The sequence below is a fragment of the Nerophis ophidion genome, linkage group LG06, assembly GCF_033978795.1.
Source record: "Nerophis ophidion isolate RoL-2023_Sa linkage group LG06, RoL_Noph_v1.0, whole genome shotgun sequence".
In the NCBI taxonomy this organism is placed as follows: Eukaryota; Metazoa; Chordata; class Actinopteri; order Syngnathiformes; family Syngnathidae; genus Nerophis; species Nerophis ophidion.
In genome coordinates this window covers 74190581-74210580 of record NC_084616.1, presented here as the reverse complement: position 1 = coordinate 74210580, position 20000 = coordinate 74190581, and the positions used below count along the sequence as shown (strand labels likewise).

At 41.1% G+C, this 20000-nt stretch overlaps 1 protein-coding gene across 1 annotated transcript in view; it reads left to right on the top strand.

The window, feature by feature from the left end:
• Positions 1-20000, top strand: part of LOC133555229 (protein SOGA1-like) — a 229333-nt gene that overhangs the window by 126841 nt on the left and 82492 nt on the right. The window contains 2 exon segments of the mRNA XM_061904825.1: positions 9788-9853; positions 19234-19401. Coding sequence (XP_061760809.1) covers positions 9788-9853; positions 19234-19401 — 234 coding nt within the window.

Below are 20000 nucleotides of genomic sequence, written 5' to 3'. Positions count from 1 at the left end.
ACGTGGTGATAAAGGGCTCTTAAATGCCTACTGAAAGCCACTACTACCGACCATGCAGTCTGATAGTTTATATATCAATGATGAAATATTAACATTGCAACACATGCCAATACGGCCTTTTTAAGTGTACTAAATTGCAATTTTAAATTTCCCGCAAGGTATCCTGTTGAAAACATCGCGGAATGTTGACACGTGCTTGTGACGTTATTGGTTGTAGCGGACATTTCAGCCCAGCACCACTCATGGCTAAAGTCGTCTCTTTTCATCGCATAATTACACAGTATTTTGGACATCTGTGTTGCTGAATCTTTTGCAATTTGTTCAATTAATAATGGAGACGTCAAAGAAGAATGCTGCTGGTGGAAAGCGGTGGATTGCAGCTGCTTTTAGCAACCGAAACACAGCCGGTGTTTCTTTGTTTGTTGTGAAGCTTTAACACAGAGCGGTCAAGCGAACATGTTTTTCTACCACCTGTCAACCAATTGTGATATTAAGTCGGCTCTTACCGGAGACTTCAGTGCATTATGAGACCTCCTCTTGCAGTTGTTAAAAAGGCAGCTGTGATCTTGGCTCCTCCATTGGCTTCTCTCACCGCAGCCCTCTGACTTTCAGGTATGACTATAATCTCACTAAAACACTAGTAACACAATAGGTAGTTAAGGGATTTTCCAGAATTATCCTAGTGTTATCAGTAGCCAGAGGAGCCTGTTCAGTTCTAGACTGCTTCATCCCAAGTGCAGGACTAATAGACTCAAAAACTCCTTTGTCCCACACGCCATTAGACTGTACAACTCCTCTCTGGGGCGGGGGGCGGGGGGTACTAGGATGACAGGGGATGCAAAACATTAACAGTGCAATACGTTTTCATAACATGGTCACTACTGCCTACTTTGTCTTGTTATATTCTTATTTTACTGTTATATTGTTATTCCCATTGTTGCTTTTTAGTTTTTATTGTTATTGTAATATTTCTCTATTTTGTTTCCATTTAAACCCCCATTATTTACTTTTCACTTTTATTTAAATTGATCTCAACTCGCCCTGCGATGAGGTGGCGACTTGTCCAGGGTGTACCCCGCCTTCCGCCCGATTGTAGCTGAGATAGGCGCCAGCGCCCCCCGCGACCCCGAAAGGGAATAAGCGGTAGAAAATGGATGGATGGATGATCTCAACTCTGTACACTGTGGCTGGAATTGTAATTTTCCTAAAGGAACTCTCCTGAAGGAATCAATAAAGTACTATCTATCTATCTATCTATCTATCTAGTAAATGTGTCTAATAACATCTGAATCGCTCCCACTGCCGCCTGGAGCCGTCACCTTTTTTTTTTTTTTAGTGCTTCACTCTAACTTTCCTTATCCACAAATCTTTCATCCTCGCTCAAATTAATGGGGAAATCGTCGCTTTCTCAGTCCAAATTGCTCTTGCTGCTGGTGGCCATGATTGTAAACAATGTGAGGATGTGAGGAGCCCTACAACCCGTGACGTCACGCGCACATCGTCTGCTACTTCCGGTACAGGCAAGGCTTTTTTATTAGCGTCCAAAAGTTGCAAACTTCATCGTCGATGTTCTCTACTAAATCTTTTCAGCAAAAAGATGGCAATTTCCCGAAATGATCAAGTATGACACATAGAATGGACCTGCTATCCCCGTTTAAATAAGAACATCTCATTTCAGTAGGCCTTTAAAAAGTGGTGTTGCGGCCAAAAATTATAGAGGAATGGAAAAGGAAAATATGATGCAAGCAGGGAGTCAGAGAATGGGCGGTAACGCAGGAAGGGCGGAGACGCTGGCAAATGTGAAGAGAAAAAAAAGGCTAGGTAATAATCAGTCCCTCCAGGATTTTATGGGCTTTTTCTGTGATTGTTGTGGACGAAAATGTCCAAATTTGTGGCAGCTTTTTTTTCCCCCAAAGTTGTGGCAGATGTTGCAATGTTTTGAGGTTTATTTTTGTTCAGTCACATTGAGTCAAGTTGGGATTTCTTCCTTGAAACATCCACCTTAAAAGTCACAGGATTTCAGCTGTTTCAAAACTCTATTGATGTTTTACTCGTTTTTAACCAAACCAAGTTAAAAGCAGGCACTAGATGGCAGTAAACGCACTCACTCAGAGCTTATTATAAATTGACTGTACTGTTTTTGTCCAAGTTAGTTTGTGACGAACCCCAGGATGCAGGCATGGAGTGAGAAAACATGATTTAATAAAGATACCAAAACAAGAACAAACCAAAGGGGTACAACAAAAGGCGCGCACTAGGCGGATAACCAACAAAGAGAGCAAGCATTGGAGCTAGAAAATAAAAGGAGCTTAGCATTGAAGCTACCGGGTAGCGAGCAAGAAAACAGAAGTCGTTACTTGTCGAATGAAAACAAAACGGAAGCAGGGAACAAAAAACAGTAAGCTACAAACAGAAACCGAAATATAGCTTACCGCTACGCTGCAATGACTTGACACGACAGGAGCGACAATACGGAAGTGACATCGACGATGATCCAGCACTGACTGGATGGGAAGATAGGTCTAAATAGGAATCGGGCTGATTGACACCAGGTGTGGCCAGGTTTCAATCAGCCCCAGCTGAGGGGACACAGCACTCAGGGAGAAACACAGGAAACAGACAAAATAAGAGCGTTTACAGGAAGTACTACACACACAGAGGAAAAACTAAAACACAAACAAACTGTCAGGGGCAAGCATGACAGTTTTAAAGAGATCATAGTCTGATTTATTTTCTACATTGCAAACACTTCCTTGTGGTCTACATCAGTGGTCCTCAACCACCGGTCCGGGGACCGGTACCAGTTCGTGACGCATTTGCTACCAGCTTAGACTGCATTTTCTCCGACTTAACTTTGGCCTGCCCCACTAGACCAGGGCTGTAGAACTTGTTTCATTGAGGGCCACAGTTACAATATGACACATTACATATTTACAGTTTGCTGTTACAACATGTCCGAAAAGTTTGTTCACTTCCTGTGCTCAATGTGTATTAAATTTGAAGTTAAAGTACCAATGGTTGTCACACACACACTAGTTGTGGGGAAATTTGTCCTCTGCATTCGACCCATTCCCTTGTTCACCCCCTGGGAGGTGAGGGGAGCAGTGAGCAGCAGCGGTGGCCACGCCCGGGAATTATTTTTGGTGATTTAACCCCCAATTCCAACCCTTGATGCTGAGTGCCAAGCAGGGAGGTAATGGGTCCTATTTTTATAGTCTTTGGTATGTCCTGGGCATGACGTTAAAGTGCATCCGGCAGTGGAGGCTCCTCTACGGGGTCTTGGGGCACTAGGAGGTTAAGTCCTTTATTACTGTTACCCCAGGTGGCCCCTTGGCAAAGGCCTAGAACCTGACTGCCCCCTAGCCAGGGATACGGTGTAGACCACAATGGCGGACGACGGTAGATTTAAGAACAACTACATTGGCTGCGATGGCGGAAGAAGGCTGCAGCAGAAAAGGGTCCCCAGTCCTCTTGGACTCCATGCCATTGGATCCTGACCCAATTCTGTCAAGGATCGTGTGGTGACTGTGCACCAGTCTCCCCACGTTACACAAAGTCAGGCACAGGCATCCTCCATAAAGGGATACACCCCTACCAGGAGGATCGTCATACTCGTTTGATGAGTCTTTGGTATGACTCGGCCCGTGTTTGGACTCTTGACCTACCGATCTCAGGACGGACACTGAGTAGGTGGTAGTTAAATTGATAAATAGTTGTTTAAACATTGTAATTCTCGTACCCCTATCCCTTAGAGATAGGGTGAGAAGCTCTGCCATCCGGGAGGAACTCAAAGTAAAGCTGCTGCTCCTCCACATGGAGAGGAGCCAGATGAGGTGGTTCGGGCATCTGGTCAGGATGCCACCCGAACGCCTCCCTAGTGAGGTGTTTAGGGCACGTCCAACCGGTAGGAGGCCACGGGGAAGACCCAGGACACGTTGGGAAGACTATGTCTCCCGGCTGGCCTGGGAACGCCTCGGGATCCCCAGGGGAGAGCTGGACCAAGTGGCTGGGGAGAGGAAAGTCTGGGCTTCCCTGCTTAGGCTGCTGCCCCCGCGACCCGACCTCGGATAAGCGGAAGAAGATGGATGGATGGATGGACATTGTAATTCTAATATAGAGAGGAATAAGAGGATCAATTACCTTATTTCCTTGAATTGCCGCCAAGGCGCTTATTAATTTAAAACCTCTTCCCACTCCAGCGCTTACCAAAGGCATGCAGTAAAGGCAAGCATGCGCTTATAAATTTGAGTGTGATGTAAGGATACCATCATGAAAAGCACATTTAATTAAAAAAAAAACTTTATTATGGTCTTACCTTTACTTATAAATGAAGTCCATGCGTAGCTCCTTCTAATCAAAAGCATCAATAGTCTTCCTTATCTTTCTTCAGTTTTAAAAGTCTCTCTGTCTCGATGGAGATCTTCCTTTATTACCTCCTGCTTCGATTGAAAGTCCAGTTTAGAAAACTGTTTTATTTTAGATATGTAATCCTCCATGTTAAAAGTGCAAGCGAGAGGAAAAAATAAACGATCGCTGCTCACTCTTGCTGCTTGTTGTCACTTCTTCTGCAGCCAAGTAGTCGCAAGAAGGATCACTAGCACCCTCTACCACCAGGAGGCGGGAGTCATTTAATGACTAATATTTGACACACGCAGCTACGGTATATTAATAAAACATAGCTGCTTACTGTTCTTTTTAGCATATTCAATAGCTTGGACCTTAAATCCTACTGAATAGCTCTTAATCTTCTTCCCTTTATGCGATTTCAAATGATTGAAATCAGCCTCCTCCATTTTAAAAAGGATGACAGGATAGGCGCCAGCGCCCCCCGCGACCCCAAAAGGGAATAAGCGGTAGAAAATGGATGGATGGATGGATGGACAGGTGAAGTGTCACTCGTGACGTGACGAGTTTGACCCGAAGGAAATTCTAGCCATATGTTAATTATTTTGCAAAACGAGTTTGACCCGGCAGAAATTCTAGACATGCGCTTATGAAAATAATATTTTGTGAAACGAATTTGACCCGGCGTTAATCCTGAGCCGGCGGTAATCCTCCGTGTTAAAAGTGCAAGCGAGAGGAAAAAATAAACGATCCCTGCTCACTCTTGCTGCTTGTTCTCACTTCTTCTGCAGCCGAGTAGTCGCAAGAAGGATCACTAGCGCCCTCTACCACCAGGAGGCGGGAGTCATTTAATGACTAATATTTGACACACGCAGCTACGGTGTATTAATAAAACATAGCTGCTTACTGTTCTTTTTAGCATATTCAATAGCTTGGACCTTAAATCCTACTGAATAGCTCTTAATCTTCTTCCCTTTATGCGATTTCAAATTATTGAAATCCGCCTCCTCCATTTTGAAAATGATGACAGGTGAAGTCTCACTCGTGATGTGACGAGTTTGACCCGGAGGAAATTCTAGGCATATGTTAATTATTTTGCAAAACGAGTTTGACCCGGCAGAAACTCTAGACATGCGCTAATAAAAATAATATTTTGTGAAACGAGTTTGATCCGGCGTTAATCCTGAGCCGGCGGTAATCCTCCATGTTAAAAGTGCAAGCGAGAGGAAAAAATAAACAATCCCTGCTCACTCTTGCTGCTTGTTGTCACTTCTTCTGCAGCCGAGTTGTCACAAGAAGGATCACTAGCGGCCTCTACCACCAGGAGGCGGGAGTCATTTAATGACTAATATTTGACACACGCAGCTACGGTATATTAATAAAACATAGCTGCTTACTGTTCTTTTTAGCATATTCAATAGCTTGGACCTTAAATCCTACTTAATAGCTATTGATCTTCTTCCCTTCATGCGATTTCAAATGATTGAAATCCGCCTCCTCCATTTTGAAAATTATGACAGGTGACGTGACGAGTTTGACCCGGAGGAAATTCCAGGCATATGCTAATTATTTTGCGAAACGAGTTTGACCCGGCAGAAACTCTAGACATGCGCTAATAAAAACAATATTTAGCGAAACGAGTTTGACCCGTCGTTAATTCTAGTCAGGCGCATACTATATACCCGGCGGCAATTCCAGGAAATACGGTATGCATAAATTATATAATTAACATATTTCTTATTCAACCCAGGAAGTGATTAGTTTTTACCGGATTAAATATGATCTGCTTCTTCCTTCTCCTTTCCAGCCAAGTTAAACTCTGCAAATCGGACTTGAACTGTACTTCAATGTTCAAAAGAAACTTAAAAGAGTAAACAAGTTGAAGCAACCTCTGCTCTGTCTCCTTCTGTCCTTCCCTTCCTTCCTTCCTTCCTTCCTTGCCTCCCTCCATTTTCCTCTTTTGCTGTTGTCCGCTGCGGAGTGGCTGGTCGCCATGGAAACAAACAGAGCCAGGTTAAGCTTGCCCTGTGGCTGTAAAATGAAGCAGGGATGGTGATTTACGAGCGTCTGAACGCGCTGAGCAGACACCAGGACGGCGTGGAAGAGAGCGGCTCATTAGCCGCTTTTTTTTTTTGGTTGATTTCCTCGGCCCTTTCCCTTCTTTGTTGTTAGCTCCCCTTTTGTGAAGCGAGCTGGTATCGATGGGGGCGTGATACAGTGGCGATGACTCCTGTTGGTGCGATGTTGCCCCGGTGATAAACATCGCCGCGGCGATGACGGTCGTCTTCATGGCAATGACTCGCGCCAAAGGAGCTACGTAACTCGATAAGTGTCGTTCCAGCTGTGTGGGTGTGGTTGGCTAAACATCTGGCTGGAAAACACTGACGCCTGTCAATGACAAAAATAGCTGTGTGACAAAACTACAAACCCCGTTTCCATATGAGTTGGGAAATTGTGTTTGATGTAAATATAAACGGAATACAATGATTTGCAAATCCTTTTCAACCCATATTCACTACAAAGACAACATATTTGATGTTCAAACTGATGAACTTAATTTTTTTTTTGCAAATAATAATTAACTTAGAATTTCATGGCTACAACACGTGACAAAGTAGTTGGGAAAGGGCATGTTCACCTCTGTGTTACACAGGGTTGGGTATCGAGTATCGATTGGAACCGGGACTAACTTTCCGATTCTCCCGGAATGGTTCAAAAGTTTAAATTTCGATTCCTAGTTTCGATACCCAGTCTGCCGACCGGAGAAAAAAAATAATAAGTCCGCCGACCCGGACGAAGAAGCCGCTGAACACCAACGAAGAAGCTCCCACTGCCGGAAGTGTTAGCATAGCCGAGCGATGGCTACAACACGTGCCAAAGTAGTTGGGAAAGGGCATGTTCACCTCTGTGTTACATAGGGTTGGGTATCGAGTATCGATTGGAACCGGGACTAACTTTCCGATTCTCCCGGAATTGTTCTAAAGTTTAAATTTCGATTCCTAGTTTCGATAACCAGTCCGCCGACCGGAGAAAAAAAATAATAAGTCCGCCGACCCGGAAGAAGAAGCCACTGAACACCAACGAAGAAGCTCCCACTGCCGGAAGTGTTAGCATAGCCGAGCGAGTCAGTCAAGCATGGATAGAGGGCGACGACGGTCGAAAGTGTGGCTTTATTTTACTAAAAAAAATGAAATATCGGCGAAATGTAACACGTGCGACAGGACTGTTTCCTGCTTAGGAGGGTGCATGTTGAAAATGATGAAGCACCTCCGCGTTCATGGAGTAAAAATAAATGCGTGTCCTGTCTTGGACAGGAGACACTATCTGTCCAGAACGCTCACACATCCTGCCTGAGAAGGCGGATATGGTCATTTTCCTAAACAAGAACTGTCTCTGATTTTATACTGTACCTGCTACTAATCAGGACCGGGTTTTGCAACTTGTTTCTTGTTGTTTATTTGCTTTTCTGCACCAGGTTAGCCCATCAGTGGGAGCACGGTAACATGTTTAAGTACCTGCAGCATCATACACTTGTGTGTGTAAATGTGTTTTCATGAGGTTTTCAAAAATAAAGCTCTCTGGGCGGTATAGCTCGGTTGGTATATATATGTGTGTGTGTATATGTATATATAGATATAAATGTGTATATATATATACATAAATGTGTATATATATATACTGTATATATGAAATGGATGGATATATATATATATCCATCCATTTCCTACCACATTTTGTACCCTGCCTTTCTGGTGGAAGGCGGGTACACCCTGGACAAGTCGCCACCTCATCACAGGGCCAATGTATGTATGTATATATATATATATATATATATATATATATATGTATATATATATATATATATATATATATATATATATTTATTTATATATATATATACATATATATAATGTGTATGTGTATATGTATACCTATAAAGTGTATGTATGTATCTTTGTACTTATATATTGTGTGTGTATATATATATATATATATATATATATATATATATATATATATATATATATATATATATAAAATGTGTATGTTTATATATATATAATGTATGTAATGTGTATGTATGTATACATGTATGTATATATATATATATATTGTTGTTTTTGTGTGAATATATGTATGTATATGTGGCGCAGTGGGAGAGTGGCCGTGCGCAACCCGAGGGTCACTGGTTCAAATCCCACCAAGTACCAACCTCGTCACGTCCGTTGTGTCCTGAGCAAGACACTTCACCCTTGCTCCTGATGGGTGCTGGTTGGCGCCTTGCATGGCAGCTCCCTCCATCAGTGTGTGAATGTGTGTGTGAATGGGTAAATGTGGAAGTAGTGTCAAAGCGCTTTGAGTACCTTGAAGGTAGAAAAGCGCTGAACAAGTACAACCCATTTATATATATATATATATATATATATATATATATATATATATATATATATATATATGTATATATATATATATGTATGTGGGTGTATGTATGTATATATATATACACGTGTGTGTGTATATATATATAGATATATATTTATATATATGTGTGTGTGTGTATATATATATATATATATATGTATATATATATATATATATGTATATATATATATATATATACATATATATATATATATATATATATATATATATATGTATGTATGTATGTATGTATGTGTGTGTATATATATATATAGAAATATGCAAAGACATGCACCTGGGGAGAGGTTGATTGGCAACACTAAAAAACTGGCCCTAGTGTGTGAATGTGAGTGTGAATGTTGTCCGTCTATCTGTGTTGGCCCTGCGATGAGGTGGCGACTTGTCCAGGGTGTACCCCGCCTTCTGCCCGATTGTAGCTGAGATAGGCGCCAGCGCCCCCCGCGACCCCGAAAGGGAATAAGCGGTAGAAAATGGATATACATATATATCTGCATATATGAGCTTAATTGTGTAAGAGTGGCTATCATACACAATGATAGCCACTCAGTTCTGTTAAATATTTACTATTAAATCCACCAAGAAGTGTTATGTATTCATTGACATTTGTTTATTATTGAGTAAGACCACTTAACAGATGACTTAAGTGTATTTTGGACAGGTAACACATGGGCAAAAGAAAACTTTTGGTGCAGTTTTGGAATTTGCTGTTAGTCCGCTTGCATTGTGGCCAAGTGAAGGCAACTACCCACTTCATCCAGCAGATGGCGATGTGGTGAAAAAAGCTTGCTGTGTGTGTTAATTGTAATAGTCTACACTGCACCCTCTAGGACTGGAGTTTGTCAGGCATGATCAGACCTGCATTGTGACTTTATAATGAAAGCCTGTGGATTGAATTGAATCGGGATTAGTCTGGATATCTTTTGCTCATCATGTTACACTTCATTAAATATATTCATATATCGTTGGTGTCTCACTAATGCGTCTCTTTGCTCTTTTGCAGAACTCCCAGAAGAAAAAAGGAGCTCGGCCAACCAACAACAAACCCGACAAGAAGCACTGCCCACAGGTGACACACACACACACACACACACACACACTACGACCTCCTCCCAGCCTAACGCTCAATAAGATAAATAGCATGTCTGCAGCCAGTAAACCTTAAAAGACAATTAGCCATGCAGAGAAACATTGATGGAACACGGACAAGACACAACACAAGACAACTGAAGGCACTAATTTTGAAAGACGTAATGACATCACTAGGACATCAATCAATCAATGTTTATTTATTTAGCCCCAAATCACAAATGTCTCAAAGGACTGCACAAATCATAACGACTACAACATCCTCGGAAGAACCCACAAAAGGGCAAGGAAAACTCACACCCAGTGGGCAGGGAGAATTCACATCCAGTGGGACACCAGTGATAATGCTGACTATGAGAAACCTTGGAGAGAACCTCAGAAGTGGGCAACCCCCCCCTCTCTAGGGGACCGAAAGCAATGGATGTCGAGCGGGTCTAACATGATACTGTGAAAGTTCAATCCATAGTGGCTCCAACACAGCCGCGAGAGTTCAGTTCAAAGCGGATCCAAGACAGCAGCGAGAGTCCCGTCCACAGGAAACCATCTCAAGCGGAGGCGGATCAGCAGCGTAAAGATGTCCCCAACCGATACACAGGCGAGCGGTCCATCCTGGGTCTCGACTCTGGACAGCCAGTACTTCATCCATGTTCATCGGACCGGACCCCCTCCACAAGGGAGGGGAGGACATAGGAGAAAAAGAAAATAAGCGGCAGATCAACTGGTCTAAAAAGGAGGTCTATTTAAAGGCTAGAGTATACAGATGAGTTTTAAGGTGAGACTTAAATGCTTCTACTGAGGTAGCATCTCGAACTGTTACCGGGAGGGCATTCCAGAGTACTGGAGCCCGAACGGAAAATGCTCTATAGCCCGCAGACTTTTTTTGGGCTTTAGGAATCACTAATAAGCCGGGGTCTTTTGAACGCAGATTTCTTGCCGGGACATATGGTACAATACAATCGGCAAGATAGGATGGAGCTAGACCGTGTAGTATTTTATACGTAAGTAGTAAAACCTTAAAGTCACATCTTAAGTGCACAGGAAGCCAGTGCAGGTGAGCCAGTACAGGCGTAATATGATCAAACTTTCTTGTTCTTGTCAAAAGTCTAGCAGCCGCATTTTGTACCAACTGTAATCTTTTAATGCTAGACATGGGGAGACCCGAAAATAATACGTTACAGTAATCGAGACGAGACGTAACAAACGCATGGATAATGATCTCGGCGTCTTTAGTGGACAGAATGGAGCGAATTTTAGCGATATTACGGAGATTAAAGAAGGCCGTTTTAGTAACGCTTTTAATGTGTGACTCAAAGGAGAGAGTTGGGTCGAAGATAATACCCAGATTTTTTACCGAGTCACCTTGTTTTATTATTTGGTTGTCAAATGTTAAAGATGTATTATTAAATAGAGGTCCGTGTCTAGCAGGACCGATAATCAGCATTTCCGTTTTTTGGGCGTTAAGTTGCAAAAAATTAGCGGACATCCATTGTTTAATTTCATTAAGACACGCCTCCAACTGACTACAATCCGGCGTGTTGGTCAGCTTTAGGGGCATGTAGAGTTGGGTGTCATCAGCATAACAGTGAAAGCTAACACCGTATTTGCGTATGACGTCACTCAGCGGCAGCATGTCGATGCTGAAGAGTGCAGGGCCGAGGACCGAACCCTGGGGAACTCCACACGTTACCTTAACATAGTCCGAGGTCACACCATTATTAGGACATTCCACATTATATTCCAACTGGACTATTTTACATTATTTACACGTAAATTTGATGTATGATACATCAACTTGCATCTAAAATGTTGTACCCACAATTAACATCTAAATGTCCTCCCATAAGCACACAAGGTAGGTCTTTTCTTGTATTTTAGTGAAGTCATTAGGCTATTTGGGGCTAGCAGCTACGCAACAGCTAAGCACAAAATAGCACACAAGCTCGACATACGTATTAACTATCCTTAAGTGAACAATATTGCAGACTAAAACAGCACATTTGTCAATATGAACAAGTATCATATATTCATAGTTGCATGTTACTTCCAGATACAAAGTCTCCAAGGCAGTACCCAGTAACAAACGTGTCCGCATCATTCAACTTACCATATTTTTAGGATAATAAATCACAGTTTTTTTCATAGTTCGGCAGGGGGTGCGATTTATACTCCGGAGCTACTTAAAACTGATAGTTTATATATCAATGATGAAATCTTGACATTGCAACACATGCCAATAAATTTAAGAAATTGCAATTTTAAATTTCGCGCGGATGTATCATGCTAAAACGTCACAGTATGAAGACACGTGCGTGTGACGTCACGCATTGTAGAGGACATTTTGTTCCAGCACCGTTCACAGCTCTAAGTCGTCTGTTTTCATCGCATAATTCCACAGTATTATGGACATCTGTGTTGCTGAATCTTTTGCAATTTCTTCAATGAATGATGGAGACGTCAAAGAAGAAAGCTGTAGGTGGGAAGCGGTGTATTGCGGCCGCCTTTAGCAACACAAACACAGCCCAGCCGGTGTTTCATTGTTTACATTCCCGAAAGATGACAGTCAGGCTTTACTATGGAACAGATGTCAAGCGAACACAGTTGGATTGGACCACACACACAAAGTACAGTGTATTATGCAGCGATCATTTCGAAAGATCGTGTTTCGAAGAGGGCGGTATAGCTCGGTTGGTAGAGTGGCCGTGCCAGCAATTTGAGGGTTGCAAGTTCAATTCCCGCCTCCGCCATCCTAGTCACTGCCGTTGTGTCCTTGGGCAACACACTTTACCCACCTGCTCCCAGTGTCACCCACACTGGTTTAAATGTAACTTAGATATGGGTTTCACTATTTAAAGCGCTTTGAGTCACTAGAGAAAAGCGCTATATAAATATAATTCACAATTCACAAGAGGGTCCCTTGCGAAGGGCCGAGATGGGCATCGCCACCACCCGTCGACTGGTGCAGAAGAAAGGTGCGGGGCCGACCTTCAGGTTGTACAGGTACGACCATATAATCTCACTGAAACACTAGTAACACAATAAGCAGATAAGGAGGGATTTTCCAAAATTATCCTAGTAAATGTGTCTAATAACATCTGAATCGCTCCCACTGCCCTCGTCTTTTTTTTTCTTCTTCAAGTCCTTCACTCTAACTTTCCTCATCCACAAATCTTTCATCCTCGCTCAAATTAATGGGGAAATCGTCGCTTTCTCGGTCCGAATCGCTCTCGCTGCTGGTGGCCATGATTGTAAACAATGTAAGGATATGAGAAGCCCTACAACCCGTGACGTCACGCGCACATCGTCTGCTACTTCCGGTACAGGCAAGGCTTTTTTATTAGCGACCAAAAGTTGCAAACTTTATCGTCGATGTTCTCTACTAAATCCTTTCAGCAAAAATATGGCAATATCGTGAAATGATCAAGTATGACACATAGAATGGACCTGCTATCCCCGTTTAAATAATACAATCTCATTTCAGTAGGCCAAAACACAGACAAAACTACTTGTAACTTCCGGTAGGAATGTCAAAGAGACATGAAACAAAAAACACTATGTAGGTCTCACTTAGACCTACATTTTGATAATTAACATACTTAAGCAAAAATCAACAGGAAGTTTGATATTTTCACTTCAATACAACAACTGCATTACTTTCACAATGCATTAGATTCTCAAAATAGTGGCTCCAAGGCGTCTTCTAACGCTTATCCGGCCGTGGGTCTCGGGGGCAGCAGCCAAAGGCGGACCCGACCAACGCTGCTTGCAGCTTTAATTATTATTATTATTATTAGGACAACACATAACTAGGGCAGGGCTTCACGGTGGCAGAGGGGTTAGTGCGTCTGCCTCACAATACGAAGGTCTTGCAGTCCTGGGTTCAAATCCAGGCTCGGGATCTTTCTGTGTGGAGTTTGCATGTTCTCCCCGTGACTGCGTGGGTTCCCTCCGGGTACTCCGGCTTCCTCCCACTTCCAAAGACATGCACCTGGGGATAGGTTGATTGGCAACACTAAATGGTCCCTAGTGTGTGAATGTGAGTGTGAATGTTGTCTGTCTATCTGTGTTGGCCCTGCGATGAGGTGGCGACTTGTCCAGGGTGTACCCCGCCTTCCGCCCGATTGTAGCTGAGATAGGCGCCAGCACCCCCCGCGACCCCAAAAGGGAATAAGCGGTAGAAAATGGATGGATGGATGGATAACTAGGGCATAAACTCTGTGGCTGAAGACTATTGAAGTTGTCTGACAGCAGACACCTTCAGTTTATCTCGGGCCTGAGTGTGTGTGTCATATCCGTCAGATAAATCAATGATTTGACTCATTTATTTTCTTCTTTTTAGTCTGCCTCCATTCGTCGTATTTATGCAGGCCCAGTCTTTGTTGACATGGTTTGTACCGCGGGGATATAAAAAAACCAAAAACAGCCGGACTAGGATGTTAAGTTAAAAGGCATGATTCTTAAACATGAGTAGTGTCGTGTCTCCAGACCAGGGAACTCGGGTCCCCTGATTGGTTGTTCTTGTCCAAAGCACGCCATAAATGGTGTTGAACGGCGTCTCGCTTTTATGTGTTTGGAAACGCTTCACCAGCTGTAAAGCAAACACACCCACAGAGATGCCAGGCAGGATGAATGAGATTTTCTCCCTCCACCAGGGAGATTAAACACCATGTTTTTTTTGGTTGCCCTTTATTGCTTTGGGAGTGTAGGATTAGGCAGAAACTACATCAGCGTTGTCTTTTTTTTTGAAGGTTTGGAGCAAATCGTGTTTGAATCTAGAATAAAACAAGTGACTTTGGCTTTCAGAGTGGCCTGCAGTTGTTTTTATTTGTCCAAACCTGGGGACGGCAAGCCGAAATGTTGAAACAGGCACACAGAACAAAAAAATACCAAAAAAAATCTGTCTGGAGCTGCAAAAAAGTTATAAGCCTTTTATAAGTGTTATTATGATATCAATCAATCAATGTTTATTTATATAGCCCTAAATTACAAATGTCTCAAAGGACCGTACAAACCACTACGACATAAATAAATAAATGATAAATGGGTTGTACTTGTATAGCGCTTTTCTACCTTCAAGGTACTCAAAGCGCTTTGACACTACTTCCACATTTACCCATTCACACACACATTCACACACTGATGGAGGGAGCTGCCATGCAAGGCGCCAACCAGCAACCATCAGGAGCAAGGGTGAAGTGTTGCTCAGGACACAACGGACGTGACAAGGTTGGTTCTAGGTGGGATTTGAACTAGTGACCCTCGGGTTGCGCACGGCCACTCTCCCACTGCGCCACGCCGTCCCTACATCCTCAAAAGAACCCACATAAGGGCAAGGAGAACTCACACCCAGTGGGACGCCAGTGACAATGAGGACTATGAGAAACCTTGGAGAGGACCTCAGATGTGGGCAACCCCCACCCCTCTAGGGGACCCAAAGCAATGGATGTCGAGCGGGTCTAACATGATACTGTGAAAGTTCAATCCATAGTGGCTCCAACACAGCCGCGAGAGTTCAGTTCAAAGCGGATCCAAGACAGCAGCGAGAGTCCCGTCCACAGGAAACCATCCCAAGCGGAGGCGGAACAGCATCGTAGAGATGTCCCCAACCGATACACAGGCGAGCGGTCCATCCTGGGTCTCGACTCTGGACAGCCAGTACTTCATCCAAGGTCATCGGACCGGACCCCCTCCACAAGGGAGGGGGGGACAGAGGAGAAAAAGAAAAGAAGCGGCAGATCAACTGGTCTAAAAAGGAGGTCTATTTAAAGGCTAGAGTATACAAATGAGTTTTAAGGTGAGACTTATAAATGATATAAATGTCTATTGTTAGCTACATTAACTTACTATCATAATAACTTTAAAAGTCCCTTATAGGTAAGTATTATCATGAAGGCAACACATGATGTAAGTGTCCATATTTGCTATTTTAGCCTACTATCAAAATGACTTTAAAAGTCCTATACAAGTGTTATAATAAAGGCAACACATGATGTACGTGTCTGCCTACTATCAAAATGACATTAAAAGGCCTATATAAGTGTTATAATGAATGCAACACATGATGTGTCTATGTTAGCCTACTATCAAAATGACTTTAAAAGTCTTATATACTGTAAGTGTTATCATGAAGGCAACACATCAATCAATCAATCAATGTTTACTTATATAGCCCTAAATCACTAGTGTCTCAAAGGGCTGCATGATGCAAGTGTCTATATTAGCTATATTAGCCTACTATCAAAATGACTTTAAAAGTCCTATACAAGTGTTATAATGAAGGCAACACATGATGCAAGTGTCTGTATTAGCTTACTATCAAAAATTACTTTGAAAGTCTTACATAAGTGTTATAATGAAGTCAACACATGATGTGTCTATATTAGCCTATTATCAAAATGACTTTAAAAGTCTTATATAAGTGTTATTATGAAAGTAACACATGATGTAAGTGTCTATATTAGCCTACTATCAAAATGACTTTAAAAGTCCTATACAAGTGTTATAATGAAGGCAACACATGATGTAAGTGTCTATATTAGCCTACTATCAAAATGACTTTAAAAGTCCTATACAAGTGTTATAATGAAGGCAACACATGATGCAAGTGTCTGTATTAGCTTACTATCAAAAATTACTTTGAAAGTCTTACATAAGTGTTATAATGAAGGCAACACATGATGTAAGTGTCTATATTAGCCTACTATTAAAATGACTTTAAAAGTCTTATATAAGTGTTATAATGAAGGCAACACATGATGTGTCTATATTAGCCTACTATCAAAATGACTTTAAAAGTCTTATATAAGTGTTATTATGAAAGTAACACATGATGTGTCTATATTAGCCTACTATCAAAATGACTTTAAAAGTATATGTGTTATTATGAAAGTAACACATGATGTAAGTGTCTATATTAGCCTACTATCAAAATGACTTTAAAAGTCTTATATAAGTGTTATAATGAAGGCAACACATGATGTAAGTGTTTATATTAGCCTTCTATCAAAATGACTTTAAAAGTCTTATATAAGTGTTATAATGAAGGCAACACATGATGTAAGTGTCTATATTAGCCTACTATCAAAATGACTTTAAAAGTCTTATATAAGTGTTATCATAAAGGCAACACATGATGTAAGTGTCTATATTAGCCTTCTATCAAAATGACTTTAAAAGTCCAATAAGAGTGTTATAATGAAGGCAACACATGATGTACAGTGGGGAATAAAAGTATTTAGTCAGCTACCGATTGTGCAAGTTCTCCCACTTAAAATGATGACAGAGGTCTGTAATTTTCATCATAGGTACACTTCAACTGTGAGAGACAGAATGTGAAGAAAAAATCCAGGAATTCACATTGTAGGAATTTTAAAAAATGTATTTGTAAATTAGTGTGGAAAATAAGTATTTGGTCAACCATTCAAAGCTCTCACTGATGGAAGGAGGTTTTGGCTCAAAATCTCACGATACATGGCCCCATTCATTCTTTCCTTAACACGGATCAATCGTCCTGTCCCCTTAGCAGAAAAACAGCCCCAAAGCATGATGTCTCCACCCCCATGCTTCACAGTAGGTATGGTGTTCTTGGGATGCAACTCAGTATTCTTTTTCCTCCAAACACGACCAGTTGAGTTTATACCAAAAAGATCTATTTTGGTTTCTTCTGACCGCATAAAATTCTCCCAATCCTCTGCTGTATCATCCATGTATCCATTTTGGTATAAACTCAAGTTGTAAAATAAAAAATAAATCCCATTATTAAAATTAAAAAAAAAAAATCATAAAAAATCATAAAAAAATAAAAATCCATTATCGGTCTTAAAAAGCAGGACATTTCTGTATTGGCTACAATACAATTCAATACAAATAAAAAAAAACAATAAAAATGAATAAAGAACGGAAGAAAAAGTGGGGAAAAAAATCATTATTAGAAATAAATAAATAAATAAAATAAAAAATAAAAAATACCATTATCGGTCTTAAAAAGCAGGAAATTTTCTGTATTGACTTAAAAAAATGTGTTCATAGCTAACTGTAACAAGTAAAGCAAGTAAAGATTCACTTCCAACAGGGTTACAGAGAAGATTTTTACAGAGAGAAGGGAATTACAATTTAAGAGGAGAACTCCCACTGCGCCACGGGGACGGCGTGGCGCAGTGGGAGAGTGGCCGTGTGCAACCCGAGGGTCCCTGGTTCAAATCCCACCTAGTACCATCCTCGTCATGTCCGTTGTGTCCTGAGCAAGACACTTCACCCTTGCTCCTGATGGGTGCTGGTTGGCGCCTTGCATGGCAGCTCCCTCCATCAGTGTGTGAATGTGTGTGTGAATGGGTAAATGTGGAAGTAGTGTCAAAGCGCTTTGAGTACCTTGAAGGTAGAAAAGCGCTATACAAGTACAACCCATTTATCATTATTTATTTAACTACTTTTTAAGATCCAATATTGTAGAACAACGCAGGAACGAATGAGTATAACAATAGCAGGGGTTAAAATATGGAACTGTTTAAAGGATGAAGTAAAGCACAGCACCAACATAAACCAGTTTAAAAAGCTTTTTAAATCATTTATCATTAGTAAATATAAGAAAGAAGAGCAAATATTGTTTTAGAAAGACAATAATATATATGTATATAAATACAATTTATGACTTCATAATTATACATATAGGTTATATTAAAATGTATATATTACCACTTTATATGGAATTTAAATTGTGTATATATAATATATATATAAGTGTACAAATGTATATGTTTGATTTAAATGTTAAACTGTGTATATGAGACGTGTGCTACATATATGTTGCTTATATATTGTTTAAAAAAAAAAGTAATATAAGTGAAGCATGTTTTAGATTTTATATATTTTGAACCTTGTTCTTGTTGTGATGGGGTAGGTTTATATAAGCGTTGCTTCAACCTTTTTGGCTCAATCATTGCTCAAATGAGTGTTTTTTTTCTTTTCTTTTTTTGTTGTTGTTCTTTGTTGTATGTGAAGATTGCCGAAATAAATAAATAAACTGTAACTTTTGGCTGTTTAGTTGAATTGCTAAAGAATTTGGTATATACCTTTAGTGTGTAAACTTTGAGCTAGATTGGTTAGAAAACATCAAGCAAACCATCTTTGCTGACTACAGTCATTGCCCATTTGTTTTTATGACGATAACATTTTGAGTATATCTGTCTTCCTTTTATGCCAACATTTTAAGCACCACCAACTTGAGGCGCCGCAAATGTCTTTAAATAACAACAGTGTTTGATAAATAATCTGCACTAACACTAGACATTTTTTTTTCTACAAGCTGTGACATTTAGATTAAGCGGCGTTGTTGTTTTTGGTTTTTTTTCTGCTCCGTCACTGCAGGAAGACAGCTCAGACCTGAAATGTCAACTCCATTTTGCTAAAGAGGAGTCAGCCCTCATGTGCAAGAAGCTGACCAAGCTGGCGAAGGACAGCGAGGCCATGAAGGAGGAACTGGCCAAATTCAGGTCCTTGTATGGCGACGTGGACGCCTCCATCACCGTGGAGGAGGTATTGGATTTTTTGGCTCAAATGTGATATTATATTTGGAATTGTGCATGTTTTTTTTTCGACCATAATCCCATCATTTTAATATGATGAAGTAAAATAATGGTTTATACTGTATCTGTGTTACTATGTACAATACTGGCCTACTGACAAGACACTCAATAATGAGGCCCAAAACGTGAAATTTACCCGTTGAAATGTGTACAAGATGTCAGAGTTAGTTTGTGACGAACCCCAAGATGCACAGATGGAGGCAGGCATTGAGTAAGAAAACATGGTTTTAATTTACACACTAAAACAAAACCAAACAAAGGGTACAAACAAAAAGCGCGCACGAGGCGGATAACAAACTAGGCTATGAACAAACAAAACCGGAAGCAGGGAACAAAAGACAGTAAGCTACACAAAGCTACCAAATATAGCTTACCGCTACGCTGCAATGACACAACACGACAGGAGCGACAATACATGACAATAATCCAGCAGTGACTGGAGGATAAAACAGGTGTAAATAGGATTGGGCTGATTGACACCAGGTGTGGCCAGGTGCCAATCAGCCGCATCACAGGGGAAACAGCGCTCAGGGAAAAAAAATTAGGAAA